Source organism: Orcinus orca, chromosome 11 (assembly GCF_937001465.1).
Source record: "Orcinus orca chromosome 11, mOrcOrc1.1, whole genome shotgun sequence".
Lineage (NCBI taxonomy): Eukaryota > Metazoa > Chordata > Mammalia > Artiodactyla > Delphinidae > Orcinus > Orcinus orca.
This window is the reverse complement of record NC_064569.1, coordinates 44,356,157-44,372,241: the sequence shown is the minus strand read 5'-3', so window position 1 is coordinate 44,372,241 and position 16,085 is coordinate 44,356,157. Positions and strand designations below refer to the sequence as shown.

Genomic DNA, 16,085 nt, shown 5'->3' with positions numbered 1-16,085 from the left:
TGAGACTGAATAAAGGTTAAAAGAGAGAGTATAGTAGTATGTAATGACCATATGATCTGACAATGTAGATATTATAACCATAAAAAATGGGAGGAGAATGGGGATGGCATTACAAAAAATTTTTTTAATCTGTTTTCAGTAATCATAATTGGTGGAGGTGGTATTACTGGTGTATTCTGAGACTGTGTAATGTGGGGTAAAGCAAATAAGAAATTATGAAATATTCTATTTCTCTATTTCTGTGCCCTTAAGAACCATGATTATTATTATTTGGTTTATAGAGATTTATTAAAATTGAAAGTTGTTTGATCTTCTGTCCCATGAGCATCCATCCAGCTGCCTGTCAACTAGTAAGCTGCAAGATTACTGCTGTCATTAATGCCTTTGAAATCTTCAGGGTAAGAGCAGGTCTGCCTTTGCTTGAAACTCCTTGTTCCATGCCTTGTAGCCAACCCAACTCTTCATACCTTTATATAAAAGGTCTCCAAAACCTGCACTCCAAGCAAGTCATCCACAGATGAAAACATATACCCACTAGCAAAACAAAAAAATTCATCTAGACACATCAAAGACTCAAGTCTTCAACTTCCAGCTAATTCTGCCTAATGCCTGTTTAGTGCCTGTTTGCCTGTGGCTAGAGTGTGAAGCATGTGATTTAGAACCTGGGAAGAAACAGCATCATGTAAACTTAGGGGCAATCTCTAAGAAGGAGCACTTTTTTTTTTTTTTTTTCTGTGCTGCACAGCTTGCAGGGATCTCAGTTTCTCAGCGAGGGATTGAACCCAGGCCCCAGCCGTGAAAGCACCGAATCCTAACCATTAGACCACCAAGGAACTCCCAAAGAACCACAATTTTTGATGGAAGAAAGAAAATATAGATTTTTTTGGTAGTTTTATAGTTCCAAATTTGAACTAGAAAAGTCAGTATGAACACTATACATACATAGCTTTGTCCACTGAGAAGACCTAGAGTGACCAACATGATAGTAATGAGTTTTCCTAGTTCATGGTGCTCTCTAACGGCCATTTTTAAAAATATTTATTTATTTATTTTTGTCTGCGTTGGGTCTTCATTGCTGCGCATGGGCTTTCTCTAGTTGCAGGGAGCAGGGGCTACTCTTCGTTGCGGTGTGAGGGCTTCTCATTGCAGTGGCTTCCCTTGTTGCGGAGCATGGGCTCTCGGCACGTGGGCTTCAGTTAGCTGTGGCACGTGGGCTCAGTAGTTGTGGCTCATGGGCTCTAGAGTGCAGGCTCAGTAGCTGTGGCGCAGGGGCTTAGTTGCTCTGCAGCATGTGGGATCTTCCCAGACCAGGGCTCGAACCTGTGTCCCCTTGCATTGGCAGGCAGATTCTTAACCACTGTGCCACCAGGGAAGTCCTCTAATGGCCATTTCCCATTAAAGAAACCAAGATTTTTGGAGAAGTAGGTGAGACTGTTGGATGCTCAGGAAATAGTAGGATCTATGGATTGGAGGTGAATGTGAAGGAGACAAACTATTGAGGTAAGCATGGTTGAGCCAGTGACCTGAAGGTGAGGTGGTTATTGGAGAGCTAAGTTTGAAGTTTCTAAGATGGCACAGTTTTTTGGTGATGCCAAGGTCTAAGTTATGACTGGTGGGATAGAGGAAAGATCACGGAGGGCAAGGTGGTCAAGAAACTGAGAAGTCAGAGTATTAGATGGCAGATCCAAATGGATGTTGAGGGCACTAAGAATAATAAAAGAGGATGGTCTGCAGAAGAAGACAATGAATCAGGGGCTGAAGTTTTCAGTGAGTAAGAGTCAGTGACCTGAGGGGCGAACAAGAGCATCATGGAGGGAGAGGGTGTCAGAGCCTGACTGAGTGAGTCTGTAAAGAGCAGAGGGGTTGCCAGCAGAAGGGAGTACTGGGTGGTCTGTAAGACATTAAGGAGCAAATGGGACACTACCCCAACCCCCTGCCCCTGAGTTATTTGGAGTATGAGAGAAACCCGGAGAAGGCAGCCAGCAAAGAGGTGTGCTCTGGACAGACACAGGTAGGTTTCAGTTAAGGTCAAGAGACAAAGGAGTCTTCCGAGGGTGCTCATCACAAAGTGGGGATTCAGAAGAGCACAGAGGAGGCAGTTAGAGCAGAGGGAACAGGCTGGGACTGTGGTGGGGCAAGGAGGCATACAGCAGTGTCGGACTGAATGGGGAGAAGGAAGGGAGGGAGGGAGGGAGGGAGGGAGAGAGGCAGGGAGGGAGGGAGGGAGGAAGGAAGGAAAGAAGGGAGAGAGGGAGGGAGGGAGGAAGGAGGGAAGGAAGGGAGAGAGGGAGGGAGGGAGGAAGGAAGGAAGGAAGGGAGAGAGGGATGGAATGAGGCAGGGAGGGAGGAAGGAAGGAAGGAGGGAAGGGAGAGAGGGAGGGAGGGAGAGAGGGAGAGAGGGAGAGAGGGAGGGAGCGAAAGAGGGAGGGAGGGAGGAAGGAAGGAAGGAAGGAGGGAAGGGAGGGAGGGAGGGAGGGAGGGAGGGAGAGAGGCAGGGAGGGAGGAAAGAAGGAAGGAAGGAAGGAAGGAAGGGAGAGAGGGAGGGAGGAAGGAAGGAAAGAAGGGAGAGAGGGAGGAAGGAAGGAAGGAGGGAAGGAAGGGAGAGAGGGAGGGAGGGAGGAAGGAAGGAAGGAAGGAAGGGAGAGAGGGAGGGAGGGAGAGAGGGAGAGAGGGAGGGAGCGAAAGAGGGAGGGAGGGAGGAAGGAAGGAAGGAAGGAGGGAAGGGAGAGAGGGAGGGAGGGAAAGAGGGAGGGAGGGAGGGAGGGAGGAAGGAAGGAAGGAAGGAAGGAAGGAAGGAAGGAAGGAAGGGGAGATATGATGGGATTGGTCCAGATGGTCTCTTTATGGAGAAAGACATTTATTCTTAAACAGCTTTATTGGGGCATAATTCACATACAATGAACTGCCTATGTTTAAAGGGGTCAGTTTGAGAAAAGCCTTCAGCTAGAATGACAGCCACGTGTCCTGAGCAGAGGGGAGATCCCAGAGTCCTTCTCACTGCAGTCAGTCCTCTGGACCACGTACTTTATGCCAGGGTCATTCCCTTGTTTTTCTTTTTAAAATATTTATTTATTTAGGCCGTGCCAGGTCTTAGTTGTGGCACGTGGGATCTTCGTTGCAGCATGCGGACTCTCAGTTGCAGCATGCATGTGGGATCTATTTCCCTGACCAGGGATCGAACCAGGCCCTCTGCATGGGGAGCGCAGAGTCTTACCCACTGGACCAACAGGGAAGTCCCTCCCTTGTTCTAATTGTGTTTTTTGTTTTTTTTTAATTGTTTTTTTGTGTGTGTGTGTGGTACGCGGGCCTCTCACTGTTGTGGCCTCTCCCGTTGTGGAGCACAGGCTCCGGACACGCAGGCTCAGCGGCCATGGCTCACGGGCCCAGCCGCTCCGCAGCATGTGGGATCTTCCCAGACCGGGGCACAAACCCGTGTCCCCTGCATCAGCAGGCGTACTCTCAACCACTGCGTCACCAGGGAAGCCCTGTTTTTTTAAATTAAAAAAAAATTTTTTGGCTGCGTTGGGTCTTCGTTGCTGCATGCGAGCTTTCTCTAGTTGCAGTGAGTGGGGCCTACTCTTCGTTGCGGTGCGCGGGCTTCTCATTGTGGTGGTTTCTCTTGTTGCAGAGCACGGGCTTCAGTAGTTGTGGCTCCTGGGCTCTAGAGCGCAGGCTCAGTAGTTGTGGTGCACAGGTTTAGTTGCTCCACGGCATGTGGGATCTTCCTGGACCAGGGCTCGAACCCATGTCCCCTGCATTGGCAGGCAGATTCTTAACCACTGCGCCACCAGGGAAGCCCCCATTTCATACTTTTGACATCTAGAACTGTAAAATAATAAATCTGTGTTGTTTCAAGCTTTGTGGTAATTTGTTACAGCAACCGTGGGAACTAACAAAACAGTCCACGACCTGAAACCTTCCTATGTGACCTCAGACATCATTCATTGATTCAGTGCCATGCACTGTTCTAAACACTGAGTAAACAGTAGTAAAACGAGATAAGGCCTCTGCCCTCAAGGAGCTTACATTCTAGGGAGGGTAGACAGTCAACAGACAACTCAAGAAATAACTGCAGTAGTAAGTGGCATGACATAAACAAAACAAGGCACTGGGGAAGTGACCACTGGTGTGCCTGGGGAGGGGCTTCTTTAGACAGAATCCTCAGAGGGGGATTCTGTCGGGTGACATGTGCACCAAGCCTTGAGTGACAAGAAGGACCAGTTGTGGTTGATCTGAAGGAAGAGCATTCCCGGCAGAGCAACCCGCAAGAGCACAGGCCCTGAGGTAGGAATGAGCTTGGAGTGTCTGAGGAACAGAAAGAAGGAGGTCCATGTGGCTGGAGCAGAGAGGGTCCTGGGCAGGTGGTCAGAGAAGAAGCGAGGAGCCAGATCATGCAGAGGCTCACATTCACAGCACGGAGCTGGGATTTTACTTTAATTGCAGAACGAGGCTTATTAGAAGGATTTGAGTCGGGGAGTGACAGGATTGGGTTTATTTGTCTAAATAATCAAGTCTTGTTGCTGTGTAGTGAATCAACTATAAGGGGTGAGAGTAGGGGCAAGAGGACCAGTTATGAGGTCACTGCTGTAATCTAGGTGAGAGGCGATGATGGCTTGGACCAGTGTCCACAGCCTGGAGGCAACCACTGCTACCGTTTCTTGAGAATCCTCCAGAACTGTTCCATGTACAAACACAGCAAATGCTTTTTTTTTGCAAATTCATTTTTGTTTTTTTAAATGACAATTTAGAAAGGTTAGTAGGAAGGTATCCTGCTTATAGAGTAATAGAGGGTGTGCTGTGTTTATACAGAAACGATTTTTCCTAGATAAAATTGTCCCTAGAGTAGAGAGGGGCAAATTACTACTTCAGCCCTAATCCTGTTTTGATTAAACAACCCTCAGTTTTATACTTTGGTCTCCTGAGTTAACTTAGGAGGGACTGTCCCACAGAAGTAACTGATGTTGATTCTTTTGCTGGGGATAGGTGCTGCTCAAAATACATACACAGAATTTCCCTGGTGGTGCAGTGGTTAAGAATCTGCCTGCCAATGCAGGATATGCAGGTTTCAGCCCTAGTCCGGGAAGATCCCACATGCTGCGGAGCAACTAAGCCCGTGCACCACAACTACTGAGTCTGCGCTCTAGAGCCCGCGAGCCACAACTACTGAAGCCCGCGTACCTAAAGCCCATGCTCCGCAACAGAGACCCAAACGCAGACAAAAATAAATAAATAAATGTTTTAAAAAAAGAAATACATAGATTGGCACTTTCGCTTTAGGAGACAGCTCAGCGAAGGATAAAGAAGGCAGAATTTGGAATTGGATAGGTCCAAATCTGGGCTTCGCAATTTATTGTGTTTAAATATTAGAACCTAGGGGCAGGACAGGAATAAAGACGCAGATGTAGAGAGTGGACTTGAGGACACAGGGAGGGGAAAGGGTAAGCTGGGACGAAGTGAGAGGGTGGCATTGACATATATACACTACCAAATGTAAAACAGGTAGTAGGAAGCAGCCGCATAGCACAGGGAGATCAACTCAGGTGCTTTGTGACCACCTAGAGGAGTGGGATAGGGAGGGTGGGAGGGAGATGCAAGAGGGAGGGGATATATGCATACATATAGCTGATTGACTTTGTAATACAGCAGCAACTAACATAACAATGTAAAGCAATTATATCTTATATATAAAGATATATAATTATATCTTTATACCTCTATAAAGATGTTAAAAAAAAAAAGATTAGAAATGGGAGAGCAGGAGTAACCAGAAAATCATGACCTTCATACAGAAGGCAAGGTACATTTGAACTATGCCAGAGTTGGGAGGTAAAAGCACCTAGGGGCTTCCCTGGTGGCGCAGTGGTTGAGAGTCCGCCTGCCGATGCAGGGGACACAGGTTCGTGCCCCGGTCTGGGAAGATCCCACATGCCGCGGAGCGGCTGGGCCCGTGAGCCATGGCCGCTGAGCCTGCACATCTGGAGCCTGTGCTCCGCAACGGAAGAGGCTACAACAGTGAGAGGCCCGCGTACCCGCTCCAGTGGAACAGAGGGGCTGGAAGGGAAAGTCCTCAGAGGATCTGGGCAGCAGATTCTAAGCCTCTGTCCCCACTGGCCATTCTAGGTGGTTAAAATAAGGGTCCTCAACTTTTCTATGCTCGGTTTTCAATACCAGCATTTTTGCACCTTATGTATTTGCACTCTCAGTCTCCTTCTTAACATCAGCAGAGGAATTATTCCCATTACATGGTTACATGATGATACTTCCTAATAGCCAACGGTTTGGTTTCTTCAGTGTCACATTCTTTGCTTTTGGAGCTATTCTGCAATTATAGCATTTGTGTGTGGGGTTTCGTTTTGTTTCCAATATTTTTCAAACAGTGCTTCTGGGACCCCTGGAGGTGGTGTCCTCAAAGAGCTTACGATCTATATGGAAAGGGAGACAAACCATCAGTAACCATAAAGGGAGACCAATGCTGGCATAGGTGCAATGGGAGAGCAGAAAGGAGCAGCCACTCTTGTTTGGAGGTGTCAGAGAGGGCTTCTAAGAGTAATGTGGTCTTGGCTGAGGGCCAAAGATGAGAAGGAATTAGCCAGGAGTACAACCTGAGGGAGCACTTATTATAAAGCCTCAGTGATCAAGATAATATGGTACTGGCATAAAGATAGACAAATAGATCAATGGAAGAGAAAAGAGTCCAGAAACAGTCCTACAAATATATAGTGAATTGATTTTTGACAAAAGTGCAAAGAAATGCAATAAAGAAGGGATAGTCTTTTCAACAAATAGTGCTGCAACAATTGGATATCAATAAGCAAAAAAAGGGCTTCCTGGACTTCCCTGGTGGCGCAGTGGTTGAGAGTCCGCCGGCCGATGCAGGGGACACGGGTTCATGCCCTGGTCCGGGAAGATCCCACATGCACGGAGCGGCTAGGCCCGTGAGCCATGGCCGCTGAGCCTGCGCGTCCGGAGCCTGTGCTCCGCAACGGGAGAGGCCACAACAGTGAGAGGCCCGCGTACTGCAAAAAAAAAAAAAGGGCTTCCCTACATAGAGATCTATTGAATATGAATCATCTTTTAAAAGTCTGCTCATTAAATATGTTCCTCTCTGTATTTTTTATTAATATATTTTATTTAGTGATGAAATAACATTTAGATTTATAAGGGGGAGAGAGAGAGACAAAGACAGATACACTCTTGAGAAGGAGGACAATTCCCAAAATAATGTCGAAGATATTTCTCAATAAAAGCTTGTTTAAAAAAAAAAAAAAAAAAAAAAAAAAAGGGCTTCCCTGGTGGAGCAGTGGTTGAGAATCCGCCTGCCAACACAGGGCACACGGGTTCGTGCCCTGGTCCGGGAAGATCCCACATGCCTCAGAGCAACTAAGCCTGTGCACCACAACTACTGAGTCTTAGCTCTAGAGCCCGCGAGCCACAACTACTGAGCCCGCATGCCACGACTACTGAAGCCTGCGCACCTAGAGCCTGTACTCCTCAACGAGAGAAGCCACCGCAGTGAGAAGCCTGTGCACCGCAACGAAGAGTAGCCTCCGCTCACCGCAACTAGAGAAAGCCCACGCGCAGCAACGAAGACCCAACGCAGCAAAAAATAAAGTTTTTTCTTTAAAAAAGCTCTGAGACCAGGAACTTGATCACTGCTTATGTCTTTAGCACTTAGAAATGTCTGGCACATAGTAGGTACTTAATAAATATTTTATATTACTTAAACTACATCAAAATACTATGATATAGGAATGACTGTCCTAAAGATTAGAAAATTGAAGACAGAGAGGTTAGGTAACTCAGCGAAGGTCACACAGATCAATGTGTCAGAGGCGCGACTCAGCTCTCTTAGGTTCTTAACCGGATGCCTCTGTTTTGTTTTTTCTTTGGCCTCGCCATTCCCTGACCAAGGATGGTACCCGTGCTCCCCCAGAGGAAACGTGGAGTCTTAACCACTGGACCACCAGGGAAGTCCCTGGACGCCTCTGGTTTAATAGGCAACCTGGACTCAGAAGCAAAGTGCCAAGCACATGGGCAATTAGTATTTACTGAACAAATAAATGAAAGTAGACTTTAGCCCATGCTTTCATCTATTGCTCAGTCTCTGTTGAGAGGCCTATTAGCTTGTTAGTGCATATGAAATGCACACCACTCTACACCTAACAGTTACTGAAAGAATAAATAAGCTAAATGCGTAAACTAAAAAACACATTAACCTAAATAGTGTGATAGGCAGTGAATAATTTTTTCCTCATACATACTAAGCTATGGAGAGGTAGGCAAAGAAAAGTGAAAATCCAGGAATTGAGGTTGAAGGAAAGGGTGTTTCAGGACCTCAATGAATTTTTTTTAATGTCTTTATTGGAGTATAATTGCTTTACTATGTTGTGTTAGTATCTGTTGTACAACAAAGTGAATCAACTGTAAGTATTCATATATCCCCATATCCCCTCCCTCTTGAGCCTCTCTCCCATCCTCTCTATGACCTAGAGGGGTCTCTAAGACCCCTCTATGTCTTCACAAAGCATCCAGCTGATCTCCCTGTGTTATGCAGCAGCTTCCCACTAGCCATCTCTTACTTCATCCCAGCTTCCCCTTCCCCCACTGCGTTGAGTCCGTTCTCTACATCTTTATTCCTGCCTTGCCACTAGGTTCACCAGTACTGTTTCATTAGATTCCATATACGTGCGTCAGCATACGGTACTTGTTTTTCTCTTTCTGACATACTTCACTCTGTATGACAGACTCTAGGTCCATCCACCTCACTACAAATAACTCAATTTCGTTTCCTTTTATGGCAGAGTAATATTCCATTGTATACTATGCGCCACATCTTCTTTATCCATTCATCTGTCGATGGACACTTAGGCTGCTTCCATGTCCTGGCTATTGTAAATAGTGCTGCAATGAACATTGTGGTGCATGTCTCTTTTTGAATTATGGTTTTCTCAGGGTATATGCCCAGTAGTGGGATTGCTGGGTCACATGGTAGTTCTACTTTTAGTTTTTTAAGGAACCTCCATACTGTTCTCCATAGTGGCTGTAACAATTTACATTCCCACCAACAGTGCAAGAGGGTTCCCTTTTCTCCACACCCTCTCCAGCATTTACTGTTTGTAGATTTTTTGATGGCTATTCTGACCAGTGTGAGGTGATAACTCATTGTGGTTTTGATTTGCATTTGTCTAACGATTAGTGATAGAGTTATCTTTTCAAGTTTGTTGGCAATCTGTATGTCTTCTTTGGAGAAATGTTTACTTAGGTCTTCCGACCATTTTTGGATTGGGTTGTTTTTTTGATATTGAGCTGCATGAGCTACTTGTATATTTTGGAGATTAATCCTTTGTCAGTTGCTTCGTTTGCAAATATTTTCTCCCATTCCAAGGGTTGTCTTTTCGTCGTTTATGGTTTCCTTTGCTGTGCAAAAGCTTTTAAGTTTCATTAGGTCCCATTTGTTTTTTGATTTCCATTACTCTCGGAGGTGGGTCGAAAAAGATCTTGCTGTGATTTATGTCAAAGAGTGTTCTGCCTGTTTTCCTCTAAGAGGTTTACAGTGTCTAGCCTTACATTTAGGTCTTTAATCCATTTTGAGTTTATTTCTGTGTATGGTGTCAGGAAGTGTTTTAAGGAAGTGTTCTAATTTCATTCTTCTACATGTAGCTATCCAGTTTTCCCAGCTCCACTTATTGAAGAGGCTGTCTTTTCTCCACTGTATATTCTTGCCTCCTTTGTCAAAGATAAGGTGACCATATGTACATAGGTTTATCTCTGGGCTTTCTATCCTGTTCCATTGATCTGTATTTGTTTTTGTGCCAGTACCATACTGTCTTGATTACTATAGCTTTGTAGTATAGTCTGAAGTCAGGGAGCCTGATTCCTCCAGCTCCATTTTTCTTTCCTAAGATTGCTTTGGTTCTCAATGAATCTTGACCACAGGGAATTGACCTGAAATCCAATACCTCACAGGTGCACATTGGGCCAATGCCTGGAAGAGCCCAGAGGGGTCTACCTGGCTTTACACATCGAGACTGGAGAACACATCTGAAATGTTAGGGAGGTGCTGAGACTGCAATTAACTTTCCCCCTCCTAACAGTTCAATAAATTAAGTTGGAGGTGAAGGGTGGGGGGTGGAGGCAGGGGCTCAAAGGTTTATATCATCTTTTCTGTGATCAACTACTAGAACATCAGTCCACGATAGCTTAAGCAGAGAAGGCTCCTGATCTTGCAGTCCAAATACCTTGAGAAACTCAAACTGACCTGTGGGCTACTTCTGACAACTTAAGTGGCTTTCTTTTCTGGGATAGATGGATGTCTATACAGGAGGTAACTTTCCCATACGTAGAAATTGGATATCCTGGTTGCCCATCAGACACCATTTGAGTTCTTTGTAACTGGTGGATTGGGAGGTGGGATGGGGCTATTTTAGAACCTGAAGCACATGGAAAGCCCTTTTGTGAGTTACTTCTAGTACTCCAAAATCAGTTAGTTTGGGATTATCCTCAAGTACCAATAGATAAACAGCTAAAACAATTCTTAGCTCTTAGGTTCTTAGTTTAAATCAGTTTTTAAACTCATGGGAGAGCCAATTAAGACCTACCCTGAGAAAAGGATAAGCTGTGCCTATAAACATCGCAAGAGAAATCTCTGCACGCAAATGATCCTGATTTACTACATGAATCTGGTTTTATTGAGCAAGCTGGGATTTAGGACCACCAGGTTCAGCATTCATTTTCACCTTGAACCCTATTTTTTTCTATCCAATGTTTTATCCCTGGTGTAACAGGGTCATTACAGTGTAGAGGAATGAAGAAGCACAGATATTGTGGGTCTCCCCAACGGATGGAGACTCTTGCCTACATTCAGTGTTTTAACAAACCGTTTCCCACAATGTTTATTTTTTTTATTTTTTATTGGCTGCACAGTGCAGCATGTGGGATTTTAGTTCCTGGACCAGGAATTGAATGCAGGCCCTCAGTGAGGGTATCAAGTCCTAACCACTGGACTGCCAGGGAATTCCCAAACAATGTGTATTTTAATCAAAACTTCCAAGCTCCTAGTTTAGCTTAATTCAGGGGGGGGAAAAAATCACATAACCTAACCAGCAAAATCCTTAGCAATCCATTCCCAAACGAATTTTTCAAATAAACATACATTTGACCCCTGAACAATACATAGGTTAGGAGTACCACCCATTCAAAAATCCTTATATAACTTTAGAGTTACCCCTTCTTATTTGCCTGTGCTTTCACCATCTGAGGACTCAAACAACTGTGGACTGTGTAGTATGTGTTTATTGTAAACAAAACAGAACAACCCACAGAGTTAAACCCATGTTGTTCAAGGTTCAACTGTATATCCCTAGCCGGTAACTTTCTAATTTCTGAATTCTGGAACAAATGAACCATTGTCACACAGATAAAATTAGGTACAGCCTTTTCCCATACTTTGCATGGAAACGTCCTCTCTTGGAACTTCCACAAATTTCTAGGAACGCCTCGTGTCCTGTACATTTTCACCCCATAGAGCAATGTACCATAGAAAGATGCAGGCTGGGTGAGAACTGGCTTACCAGCAGACCACAGTAGACAGGTGAATTTTATGAAGGATCTGAATACAGACCCTTTAAGCTACATAAATCTGAATACAGACCCCTTAAGCTATCCAAGTCACCCGCTCCTAGTAAATAAAGTCTTCTGTCCTCCACCAGGGGTATGCACACCTCAGTCTAAATCACTTCCTGATTCAATAACACTCCTTACCCTGCTAGTTCCTCCCTGTTTTAAAGACCCCAGCTTAAACTACTTGCGAGGTTGAATTAATCTAACATTCACAGATGCCTTAACTCCTCTCCCCAGCCTTCAGCTATGCAAATTGGGGAGGCCAAAGGCAGAAATACAAAAGGTTTAACTCACCTGGATAAGCTTTCTCACCCCATGAAAACATCATGTGGCACTCCACAACTGAATACTTGGTAAAAGTAATTAATTCTATGACATACACCCCCCCTCCACCTGACAATACATACTCAACATGCCATATAAAGTATAATTTCCACTTTATTGTCTTTCCAGGGAACAGTATTTCTTTAGTCTTTAAGAACTTAGCTCCTTACATGGGCTTTGGTGGAGGTCGTGGGGCAGCACCCTGGAAGATAAAGAAATGAAGAATTTTAAGAAACCATGCACGGAAGAGTCCCCCCTCAAAGAACCTGACCACTACCCTCCCATCACTAACAATGTATTTGGGCCATAAAAGCATGAATAAATGTGGAAAAAGATTACACTACTCAATCTGTAACAAATTCTTACAGCTATTCTTCAAAAGTGTCTCTCAACAAATGTTTAGGTGTAGGTCTTTACAGACTTAGTTGATCCCACCCACAGGCAGAGATCTTAATTTGATATTCCTTGGGTCCTTCCTTATCTTTTGTCCATTACCCCTCTGGCTTCCACATCTCCTTTAAGATACTCACAGCAGGTCTAAATCGGGGTGGAGGTGTTCGGTCCTTCCGGGCTTCCCGAGAACGATTCCTGACTACCTTGCTGTGAATGGCACAACTCACGCAGTAATGCAGTTTCACATACAGCTTGGGAAGCACATAGGCTAAGAAACAAAAAATTAGAGGTGTGATATTAGGTATGGTACCACATTGCACTGTTCTTTCTTGTTCATTCTATCAGTCAAAAGTAAACTTACTCATGGGCTTCCTTGGTGGCGCAGTGGTTAAGAATCCGCCTGCCAATGCAGGGGACACGGGTTCGAGCCCTGGTCCAGAAGATCCTGCATGCCGCAGAGGAACTAGGCCCGTGCGCCACAACTGTTGAGCCTGCGCTCTAGAGCCTGAGCTCCGCAACAAGAGGAGCCACCGCTATGAGAGGCCGGCTCGCCGCCACTAGAGAAGGCGGTGCACAGCAACGAAGACCCAATGCAGCCAAAAATGAATAATAAATAAATTTTTTAAAAAAGTAAACTCACTTAAGTGTCTGTCAGACATATCTACAAGATTTCATCCCCAAAGCCAAGTGTTCAGTTTCTGGTATCTAAATACATATATATATAACACAGTTCCACAAATGAATATTGCCTTACTGAGCGACCCTGTCACTGTAGGGACTAAATCCACACCACAGATGTAATATCACCAAAAACCCAGTTCCTTCAGCAATTGCATCAGTCCTAATGCCTACTCCTGTTGCCTAAAAAAGTTAATTCGTCTTAAGAAAACGAAACGATCAAAACATCATATTGCTCCAAATATCACCCTTGTCGACCAAACTGGACTGCTTTGACTCTTAAAAGTCTTCAAAAGACTGCTTTCTACAACTACTCAAATGTTTGTCAACAATTCAAGAGTTGTTACATTTACGTTTTCAGCTAGTACTCCCGAATTTTTGATACAGGATAAACACTGTAAGTGCTTTTCGAATCTCATCCCCTACACAATCACAAAATAAGGCTCAAAGATTGTGCAGTACGACCAAAAGTCCCCTCTGTCCAGAGAAGACTCAAAACGGCAAACAACATAGCAAAAATATCATTCTCTTCTACCGACAACAATCCTAAAGGTGCAAGAAAATTGTTGGACACGTTCCAATGAACAGAGCCTGCGGATGGGGGGGTGGGGGTGGGAGAGGAGGCAGGAAGTGGTTTTAGGTATTAAGATACTTGCACAGTTTGCGCTCCAGGAGCTCACTCACCATCGAAAACACTCGCTTCAGAAATGTCCCTGACGGCTGCGGCCTCTACGATGTTCCGAATGACGAACTTCTTAATGGCCTTATCCTTGGGCACGCAACGGGCACAGTTGGTACAGCGAATAGGCTGCACGTGGCCGCGGCCCTTTTTGGCACGACCATTGTTCCTTCTTTTCTTGGTCTGCGTGAAAATGAAAACCCCATTAGGAAGAAGGCGCAACTTACCCAGCCTATCTCCTTTCCAGCCACATTCCGCGCCGGCAACCCCCAGAAAAGTGCCACTCAGATATCCAGTCCCTCCACAAATTCCTCCAAGCCTGGAACAAACATACGCTCTTTCCACTCCTCCACCGTGGCCCAGGTTTTCAAACCCCCACAGTCCCCAAATCTGCTCCTCTCAAGCCTCCACCCGACCCCGCACATTCCCCACGAGATACGACTCACCATCTTGGAAGCGAGGAGGCGAAAGAGGGCCCGGCCCTCGGGCCGACTCTCCTATATAGCGCGAGATACCTACGCTCACGCCGGGAGATTCCTCCTAGACGTCTACTGGAAGCACGCCAACAACGGAAATCCACTTTACTCAAATTTTCTTTATTATTCAGCGTTTCCGCTGAAATTTAGGGCAGGAAGGTGTTTCTCGAGTTTCTTTTTCCGTGGCACACGGTGACGGTGGGACTATTTTACCAGTTGGCGGAAGAAAATTAGAGTTATAGGTTTCCCAGCAACCCTTGCGACGCCCTACCCCGGAAGTAATTCTGGGCGGCTATAGTTATCCTTTTTTGCGATGCTGGGCGGGGAAGTTCCCCAGCGCAGGGCCGCAAGTCGCCTTCCCAGTTAGAGGCCGGAGGGCAAGAGATGCATGATGGGAGTTGTAGTGCGAGGTTGGCAGGCCCCGGGCCCCAAGCACTGAGACCGAAGGCGACACTATGCCACCGGGGGACGCTCTCGGCTCGTTTCTCTGACAGTCCTGTTACTTGGTGCTAGATTGAGAAATGGAAGAAGGCGGGGGTGGCGTGCGGTGGGGCTGGAATAAAGCATTTTGTTAATTCCTCCTTTCAATATGGAGAAAACCTCACAACGAGGAGACATGGACAAGTGCGTTGGTTGCTAGGGTTGTTCCTCGTTCGCTTTTTTATTCCTGGATCCCGATAGCTCGATGCTAGGCGCTGTAGTAAGCATTGTATAAATATTAACTCATTTAACCCTCAACAAGCCTTTAAGGTAGGTTCTATTATTGTCCTTACTTTACAGATTGAAAAACTGAGGTGTAGAGAGGTTAAAATTGAGGTTGTCTGAAGTCACGTCGTGCTAGTATGAGGTGTTCTGGCTCCACTATACTATGTTGTCTCTTACCTAACAAATGGATGGAGGTATATATAGCCTGGACTAGTGACTTAAGAGATTTGACTCAGACTCCTAGTAGAAATATATTTTACGTTGGTACTCAGTACATACACAAATGTACTCAGTACATACACACAAAACTGAAACATAAACTTCATGAAACAATGCCCTTATGACATAAGGTGCACTGTTATGTTCTATTTTCTTTTAATAAGTGTCGATCAATCCCCACCAAGGTGATTTCACCACTCATTGATGAATCTGGCCCCCTACTGAAACATACTTTGTTCTGAGTTCCATTTACCTCTGGAGAGCCTTCAGAGAGTCTTTAGCCTTGAGCAGGACTGGCTATTCATGGGTAGCCAACCACCTACTTGTCTCCAAAATTGAAGAAATTTGGGTGTCAAGGTGACCTCCCAGCATTCAGACCCAAGATGGTACAGATGGAGACTGACCCTTCATTCATGAGTCATTCTAGAGTCCGAATACACCAGATTCACTCTCCCTCCCACAATCCATTATGGTTTCCGTTAATTTGTAACCCACTTTATTGGGGTTAAAATTTATTTTCTAACTTTAGTTTTGGCTTCAAAACAACTATGTTCATGGTCTTGAGTTTCAATTTGCTAGTTTCAATGGGTCATGGAAAATGACAGACTCTAGATGGAAGCATCTCCAGTTTTCACTTCAATATAGTCTCATGGAAAACACAAAGCAGACAATATTGTATAGAATGGCAATGGGGTAGATAGAACAGAAAACGTTCAGTGAGGGGGACAGAAAATAGTTAATATTTAAGACAGAACCAAGTCAATGTTCCTATGTTGGCTTTTCTTTGGATTTTTATAGCCTGGGGGTTTCACTGGCTGGATTTCTGGGCTTTAAGGGATAAACACAGACTTTGGGTGAACACACCATATCCTTGGGTTCAAATCCAGGTTCTATCACTTACTGGCTTATAAGTCTTAGACAAGTTATTTATTCTCTCTTGGGCTTTTATTCTTCTCTAGTAATGGTGACCGTTCTTTCATAGGTTGTCTCTA

At 45.1% G+C, this 16,085-nt stretch overlaps 1 protein-coding gene across 1 annotated transcript; it reads right to left on the bottom strand.

Annotated features, from left to right (window-relative positions):
- Positions 1-12,039: 12,039 nt before the first annotated feature.
- On the bottom strand, positions 12,040-14,293 carry RPS26 (ribosomal protein S26). Its single transcript, XM_004274175.4, has 4 exons — positions 14,140-14,293; positions 13,699-13,876; positions 12,474-12,604; positions 12,040-12,145 (listed from the first exon to the last, which is right to left on the bottom strand). The coding sequence occupies exons 1-4, from the start codon at positions 14,140-14,142 to the stop codon at positions 12,110-12,112; spliced, it is 348 nt and encodes a 115-aa protein (XP_004274223.1). The 5' UTR covers positions 14,143-14,293; the 3' UTR covers positions 12,040-12,109.
- Positions 14,294-16,085: the final 1,792 nt, after the last annotated feature.

What these genes read in the sequence shown, in the direction of transcription:
- RPS26 (XM_004274175.4), bottom strand. An exon ending in TGAAGCGAGTGTTTTCGATG is followed by an intron (nt 12,605 to 13,698) that starts GTGAGTGAGCTC and finishes TTTGTTTCTTAG; the next exon opens with CCTATGTGCTTCCCAAGCTG. An exon ending in CACCCCGATTTAGACCTGCT is followed by an intron (nt 12,146 to 12,473) that starts GTGAGTATCTTA and finishes TTTATCTTCCAG; the next exon opens with GGTGCTGCCCCACGACCTCC.